This window comes from Cryptococcus neoformans, chromosome 1 (genome assembly GCF_000091045.1).
Source record: "Cryptococcus neoformans var. neoformans JEC21 chromosome 1, complete sequence".
In the NCBI taxonomy this organism is placed as follows: domain Eukaryota; kingdom Fungi; phylum Basidiomycota; class Tremellomycetes; order Tremellales; family Cryptococcaceae; genus Cryptococcus; species Cryptococcus deneoformans.
In genome coordinates this window covers 280001-287500 of record NC_006670.1, presented here as the reverse complement: position 1 = coordinate 287500, position 7500 = coordinate 280001, and the positions used below count along the sequence as shown (strand labels likewise).

The following is a 7500-nucleotide window of genomic DNA, read 5'->3' as shown; positions in this document are numbered from 1 at the left end:
GTTGGAAAAGACAAGAATGGGAAGGGCGTGATCAAGTGTATCATCGATGGACCGGAGTAAAATAATAATAATAACGGTGGATTTCATAGGGGTTATAGAAGGGGTTTTATTGTAGATCGTAAACTAGAAAAAAAGCTTACACAAATAGTCAGTTGGTTACATGAATTGTGTTTATAGATTGCCAACAGTCTGAAATGTACCGCTCGGGTCCAGTTTACCTTCCAATTGTGTAATGTAGATAGAGGATACAGTTATAAATCGTCTTTTCTCCACTCTATATCGACCTTTTGCCGTTATCATCATCGTCCTCAGTCATCTCTAAGCGTGCGACTTGATTCCTAAACAGCTGAATATTACACTTCAAACATCGCACATCTAATATATCTAAATAGTCACTCCAGTCACCCAACCAACAGCGGCCTTCATAATTTTTTCCACAAGATCAACCTCCTCTTTATTACGAGGAGCGTACACCATGACCTATCAAACTCATTCAGCATTACTGCAGGTACTGCCGGGATCGAAGAAGAATGACCGACTCACCCACTGGGGAGGACCCAGCTCGTGTACCGGAAATCGTTCAGCCCAAGACTTTTCGATCAACATCTTTGCATCACGAGGAGACAAATGAACATGCAAAGAATTGTCCGCGGGGTGCACGTGGGCGATCTCATAGGCAACTTGCTTAGCCTTGGGGTTGAGTGTGGGGAGGTCTTCTTTGGCGTAGATGGCGTCGCCGGTGCCGCCTTCGGTCTTGGAAGGTGCGAGGTTTAGGATGTCAGGATGCTCGGACTGCAGCTTCGACCCGAGATGATGGAGAACCTATGCGCGAGGTTAGGGAGGCAGAGAGGGGTGTGAAGACTTGCCTTTTTGGATTTGGCATCGATAGCTTCCGGTTTTTGTCTGTGGGGAAGAGTCCTGCATCCCTATAAGTAAATAGTCTCGTCACCATTAATCATACGAGAGGACTTGCCTGGGCATCCTTTCAGGTCGACCACCTCTCCTAGGGGTTACATATCCTGGAAGATAAGAGGGCCCTTCATCAGGCAAGGATGAACCGTCTGTAAGATCATCGTTGTTGATGAAAAGTCTCTTGAACCAGAATTTTCTCATCTTGAGGTAACCCTTTGGGTTTGAGGGGGTACCTCCAGTGCCTGGGTATCTTGTTCAGTAAAGTATTCCACGGTGTATTAAGCATACGACACACCAAAGGTAATCCAGTCCCTGTAGTCACTGGTAATCCATAGCGCCGCTGCAGCTACCACCACGGCACCAGCTGCCATAAGTGCACGAGACTGAGAATCGAGCAACTGTCGAATAGTAGACATTATGGGCTATATCTGGTTAAAGTAGCAGTCGTTCCCTCAAATACCTTTTTATATATCCTGGCCAACGCTATAGATGTACTACAAAGTACTTCCATTTTCTTGAAGTCTAGATGTATGACCTCATTTAATGGACGACGACTGTTCACGCAATTCGGACGACCATTGTTTGCATATGCATATTTCAAGGAAACACCATCCAGAGTCCTGGTTCTCCGGCCGCATGCGCTGCACATCATCGATGCACTCCCTTATGTCCGCTGGTACGGGGCAATAGCAATGTCATCTGTTTCTATTCTTACTACTCAGCTCCACGGTATTCCATATGTGAGATAAGCATTCGGCATTTAACGGCAACTGATTATTGGAGGATAACTAAAGGACCCCCAATCTCGCTATTCCCACGGTAGTATCTCATTGGCAGAGGCCTCGTCGCGTTTATTTGTTTTGTCTTCGCGTTCTGCAATGTTTTCAACAGGACAACAAAAATAACACACCTGCATTTCTTAATCCACACAACGCTGGATATTGATCCTGAGGACAGCTTGTATTAATCCCACCGGGGAGCTTTCCAGCCTCCTTTCTCCTATCTAGTGGGCGTATTTCTTCGGTACGGCTTCCTGGTCCGCCCTGCTTGGGACGCATACAGCCTCCAGTATGTCGTTAGAAAACAGGCTATCTCCTCCTCTGTCGCGCTCCGAAACCCCTGCGCTGGGGACTGTCGGAACAGTACTCGACAATGCCACGGCTTCTTTGCCGCTTCCAAATCAAAATTTCCCTGGTGAAGGTCTTGCCGGGCCAGGTCCGTCCACTACGGAAAACCATACGAAGAAGGTCATTAGAGAAGACGTGGAAAGACGGCAGTATGCTAGAATGGGTACTATAATGCCTGGTACAGGTGATGGATTAGGTATTGGTGAAGAGTGTTTTTCCTGGACTGATATTCCTAATGTGAAAAGTAAGCGCCTTCCTTTCCAGAGGGTCAGCTGCTAATTGCGGCTTAGACTTCCGATATCATCCTTGCGCCCTCTCGCCCACTCCCTCTCCCCATCCTGTTTTTCCCTTCTATCGAACAATTCCTTATCCTCCGCCGATCCCACCGGTCCATCTCTCCCTCCTTGATCGTTCTTCATACCTTCGCATATCACCCTCACTACTGACAATCTACAATGATCGCGGGTTCCGTTCATGTCGGACCAATGTATCTGTTCGCGAAGGTACATGGTACTATGAGGTCCACATAGATCGTGGAGACGGTGAGCAAGGCGCCCGGCGTGGAGCGGGCGGGGAAGGTGGAAACCCGCACGTCAGACTAGGTTGGGGAAGGCGAGAAGCGAATCTCGATACGCCGGTGGGGTGTGATGCTTATTCTTACGCTATTCGTGACGTGGGAGGCGAGAAAGTACATATATCTCGGCCCAAACCATACGCCAATAAAGGTTTCAGAACCGGGGATATAGTAGGATGCCTCATCAGCCTTCCTCGTCGCCCATCATTGGAGGACAAGCCGGTTTCCGATCCTGCGCGTATCAAGCGACAACGCCGTGCGTTCAACTACAAGAGCCAGGCGTATTTTGAGAGTGCAGAATACACACCTAGCAAGGAAATGGACGCCCTCATAGATCGGGACGGTAAACTCGCTGCTGCAGCTAAAGTAGAATCCCAAGCGCAAGAGATCAACGGTGGGGATATGCCCAAAAAACAAATGGGCGCTACCACTAAAAACACGAAAAAGGGCAAGAAACAACCTGAGAAGGCACATGAACCAGTTGCTCGCAAACTCGAAAAGCTTTCATCTTCCAGCATATCCTTCTTCATCAACGGCGAGTCGTTTGGCGAGGCATTCACGGATCTCTATGACTTCACGCCGCTGCCGTCACTGTATCCGCCGGTGGGTGGGCATGGGAAAAAACATCATCCAGGAGACGAGGTTCTTCATGATGACGGTACATTGGGATATTACCCCATGGTCTCATGTTTTGGTCGCGCCAAAGCGACTTGCAATTTCGGTCCCGACTTTGCTCATCCTTTACCCGAAGGAGCCCGGCCGATGTGCGAGCGATACGCCGAGTTTAAGGAAGAAGAACGGTTACTAGACGAAAAAGATGAGGTCGAAGACGCGGAGCGGTTACGCCAGATTTTAGAAGCTGAGAAGAAGATGCTGAGCAAGGTGAAGCCTCGGAATCAGAAAGCAAACTCTGCCACGGCTAGCGGGGAGAATACACCGAAACGGAAGAAGGGACCGGCGCCGAAGAGAAAGAGAGAGGGAAGGGATGGGACGGAGATGAGTACGCCGGGAGTGGAGAGTGTGAGGGGATTGACGGCGACGCCTGCACCGGAGGCTCCCATGTCGGAAGCTGGGATAGAATGGAGAGAAGGGACGAGGGAGAGGTCGATGTCTGTCGCGGCGAGTCTTGGGGGCCAAGGATGGGGCACAGTAAAGGAAGAGATAAGTGACGAGAGGGAAGAGAAAAAGATAAAGAAAGACAAAGAGGTTGAGGTGAAGCAGGAAAATGGAGGAAACAGTGAGGATGGGGAGTTTGAAGGCATCAACTGGTAGTCACATTCATCATCGATGTAATAAGCCCATCTTTTGCATACAAAATACACTCTACTTCTTCTTCACAACCAAGCTAAGCATATCTCCCTCATCCAAATTCACACTTGCCAACGTGCTAGAGTTACTCATTGGCTTATTATTATAATCCAACCTCATTCTACTAATCGGCACATCCGTATCAAGGATTCTTCTAATCCTCTCTCGGATCGTGGAAAACAATGTGCTAACAGGCAGATCAGGTACGGTGATGATTGATCCATCCAACTTCCATTCAGGCTTTTCAGGCATGGAAGGGAGCTGGACAGCGATGGAGATGGGTTCGGGGTGGAGAGATTGCCAATCAATTTCAGTGTAAAGCTGACCGTAAGGAAGTTTTTCAATCTTGGGGCGCTTGAACACCGGTCGGTCGCCGGCACCTTCATCCTCCGCTCGCGGGTGAACTTGGCCAGCCATAGGCGGGGTTGCGGAACCAAGATAAGGAGTGTTCCCACCCATGGCTGCCAAACGTGAAGGATGGATACTGGGCGCAGATCCAGGAGGAGGAGGGGGTGTACCGCCAAAGGAGGGGTCATACGGAGTTGAGATGTACTCTTTGGTAGTAGGTCCAGTAGGTGCGGCAGAGATGGTAGCGCCAGCGTAGGCTGTACCGCCTCCGGGGGTGGACAAACCAGCAGCGAGTGGGGTAGGGACGTGGGCTTGTTGGGTTATGCCAGGGCCAATCTGGGGACCGGGAGCATTGGAAGGTTGGTCAGTGAGACCAGCACGGTTGTGCAATTTTTTGATCTGTTCGTCGAGGCTGAATTGGGACTGGAATGTTTCCGCCGTCTTGGCCGCAGAAGCAGTGTGACCATCCCAAACAATCTTTTCCCTCTCCCTTCTCTTCTGCCTCTCTTCTTCCTCTCGTCTCTTTCGTTCAGCCTCATCCACGTCGTCACCAAAGATATCTGTACGGGCGGAAGCAAGGTTTTTGAGGGAGGAGACGACATCGGCACCCTGTTGGAGTTGTTGAGCTTGGGCCCGTCGGAGTTCGAGCTGTTTCTTTTGCTCTTTCCATTTGGGATCAAGAAGCTCGATACGCATGTGTTCAGTGAGCTCATTTTCAGGGATGGATTGACCACAATTGGGACAAATGGCAGTGGCGACAGCGTTTGTACGTTGAATACCTACCCAGGGTTAGAAACACACGGCCCAATGAGCTTGGCAGAAACTCACCTCTTGGCACATAATCCTTCTTTATCTTCATACCTCTCTGCTCCATAGCTGCCCTTTGCACTTCTCGGGCCCTGGCCTGCTCCTGCTCTGCTTTGATCCTCTGTAACCTGGCTTCTTCCTCTTCTTCGTCCTCCTCCATTTCCATCTCTTCCGCGGGCGGAGCTGTCTCGCCCGTTGGGCCAGCACCAGTCTCTTCCATGACCATGGCTGCCATTCGTTTTTCGGCCATGCTCATGGATTTGAGTTTCTCGACAGATGTTGGAGGAGGCAATTCAAGTTGCTCGTCGTTCTGAGTAAACTCGATTGTCTCGACGGTGACAAAATCTTGCCAATCAATCGCAGCAAAAGCCTTGGCCTCTTCTTCTTCCTCTTTGGCTCTTTCGTTCTCCCTCTTTCTTCTAGTCTTCTCCCACTCGGCCCTGTTTCTTGCCTCGTCAAGAATATGCCACTTCCAGTCAGGGTCGTTCGCTTCTTTGATGACGCCGTCAATGAGCCCAGGTGGTGGCTGCATGATCTTTTGATAAGACTCCACCATGCGGTTGTAGTAGCCATAGAGAGAGTGGGTAGGGCGCAGGAAATCGAATTGGTAGTTACGCCCTTCCTTGACGGAAAGCGAAGAGAGGAAAGAGCGGCCGCGACGGGCATGGAAGAGGGCTGTAAGTCGGAGGATATCGCTGGCACACATTTAGCTTCGGCCAATCATAGCATAAAACATAAAATATACGCACAGGTCCATAGCAGTCACGCCTGGAAGGTCGACCTTGAATTCCCAGGGTTTCGGCTCGGTTGCTTTGGGTCCCTCATCCTTCTTTTCCATCTTCTTCTCTTCTTGAGGCTTAACAATCCCCTTTGCAGCATCCTCCGCATCCTCTTGAGACTTGACAATCATATACCTGTAGTATTGGTGATATGGGTCGGCATCATTCAAAAATGCAAATTTGGGATCTGTCTTTTGATGTTCACGGATTTTTTCTTCAAGAAGAAGGGGAGTGGGAGATTTGGAGATATGGATTGCGGTCTTGTCGACGATGTCTACCCATTGTCAGGACTAAGTCATGGCAGGACACACTAAATCACTCACTTCTGATCTCCTTCGGAGGATAGATGATGCCAATCTTCAGCTTGTCGCTCGCCTTGGGTGGCACCCATTCCTCCTCGGCATCCTCATTCTCCTGAACTGCCTGGCCATTCGCCACCCCCGCTACACCATTGGGATTCCTTAGCTCATCTTCACCCGCGTAGGTATTAACGGGCTTTGGAAGGTTGAGAGCGGACATGGCTTTGGTTTTGTATAGATACGAAGATTCGAAGGATGGATTTGGCTGGCGGAAAGAGAACATGGAACAGCTAAAGGGGGGAGTGAATAGATCGAAATATTATGTAATATTTCCATGGGCGACTGCTTTGTTTTCGTCCAACTCGCTCAACAAACAACAGCAATACCCATAAACACCTGGGATTTCTCGCCAGAGGACATGTCCAAGGTAGCCAGCCAGCCAGCTAACAACCCTCCCAGGAGGCCATCAGGTGGTAGACAGCCGCCAGGTCCCATGGGTGGCCCGAAGGAAACGCCAAAGCATACTCCACAACGATCTCAGCCGTACGCCCAACAGCAGCAACGTGCAGCCATGTCTATGCCTCCTCCTCAAGGAAAGCCTATCTATAGCCATATCAAGTCTGTACATCAGCCACAGCGTGCCTATCCGGCTTCCGTATCCCGCTCTCAACACGGTGCACCGCAGCAACAACCGCCACATTTGAGAGAAACCTCCCGTACAAACATGCCGCCTCCCAGACAGACCGGTGCCACTATGCCTCATAAGAGAGAGACTTGGAAGAATCAAGAAGGGGACAAGTTAGAAGAGCAGTTTGACCACCTTCTTGTAGGTTGTTGATTTGTGTGGGAAAATAGTATCATTGACGAGTTATGTTAGGATTCGCTCCAAGTGCCCGAGACTGTTCGTCTGAAGTTTTCTACAGTTTCACCAGCTATTAAATCCTCTATTCTCTCTTCTACACTTACTTCCAATCCTTCTATTCTCTCTTCTCTCGGTTTACCTCTGCCCACATCGCCCCTTCAATCACCCAAGGCGAAAAAGAAGCTCTCCACACCGCTTTTAAGGAAATCCAAAAGCTCTGGCGAGCTCAAAGGTGATCATAGCACGACTGTCAATGTAGGCGGGGAAGGATTTGTCATTGTTGCTAGCCCGAGGTCCGGTGAGGGCGGGATCATGTCACCTCCTCTCCAGCCCGGCGGCATGAGGGGACAGAGCCTTGATCTTGGTAGACCATCGCATTCCTCAAGGCCTAGTTCCCGTCTATTCGGCCACAATCCTTCCCCTTCACTTGGTAACAAAAATTTTGCCAAGGGACTGGGAATTGCGGTGGGGGAGCAACCGGAGG

General features: G+C 50.0%; 5 protein-coding genes across 5 annotated transcripts in view; 3 read left to right on the top strand and 2 right to left on the bottom strand.

The window, feature by feature from the left end:
• CNA01050 (sorbitol dehydrogenase, putative) overlaps window positions 1-179 on the top strand; it is a 1582-nt gene extending 1403 nt beyond the window's left edge. Inside the window, exon 5 of the mRNA XM_566539.2 lies at window positions 1-179. This exon is cut by the window's left edge and continues 223 nt beyond it. Within this exon, the coding sequence (XP_566539.1) occupies window positions 1-60 (60 nt within the window). The 3' untranslated portion in view covers window positions 61-179.
• CNA01040 (hypothetical protein) lies at window positions 174-1449 on the bottom strand. The gene is made up of 5 exons (XM_024656165.1): window positions 1208-1449; window positions 974-1154; window positions 867-918; window positions 544-822; window positions 174-480 (listed from the first exon to the last, which is right to left on the bottom strand). The coding sequence occupies exons 1-5, from the start codon at window positions 1326-1328 to the stop codon at window positions 385-387; spliced, it is 729 nt and encodes a 242-aa protein (XP_024511840.1). The 5' UTR covers window positions 1329-1449; the 3' UTR covers window positions 174-384.
• Window positions 1450-1809: 360 nt separating this feature from the next.
• On the top strand, window positions 1810-3915 carry CNA01030 (transcription regulator, putative). Its single transcript, XM_566535.2, has 2 exons — window positions 1810-2283; window positions 2330-3914. The coding sequence occupies exons 1-2, from the start codon at window positions 1983-1985 to the stop codon at window positions 3883-3885; spliced, it is 1857 nt and encodes a 618-aa protein (XP_566535.1). The 5' UTR covers window positions 1810-1982; the 3' UTR covers window positions 3886-3914.
• Window positions 3827-6386, bottom strand: CNA01020 (pre-mRNA splicing factor, putative). Its single transcript, XM_566533.2, has 4 exons — window positions 6179-6386; window positions 5826-6129; window positions 5098-5771; window positions 3827-5048 (listed from the first exon to the last, which is right to left on the bottom strand). The coding sequence occupies exons 1-4, from the start codon at window positions 6372-6374 to the stop codon at window positions 3937-3939; spliced, it is 2286 nt and encodes a 761-aa protein (XP_566533.1). The 5' UTR covers window positions 6375-6386; the 3' UTR covers window positions 3827-3936.
• A 150-nt stretch (window positions 6387-6536) lies between these two features.
• CNA01010 (expressed protein) overlaps window positions 6537-7500 on the top strand; it is a 2444-nt gene continuing 1480 nt past the window's right edge. Inside the window, exons 1-2 of the mRNA XM_024656164.1 lie at window positions 6537-6980; window positions 7032-7500. The exon at window positions 7032-7500 is cut by the window's right edge and continues 181 nt beyond it. Coding sequence (XP_024511839.1) covers window positions 6573-6980; window positions 7032-7500 — 877 coding nt within the window. The 5' untranslated portion in view covers window positions 6537-6572. The remainder of the gene's footprint in view (window positions 6981-7031) is intronic.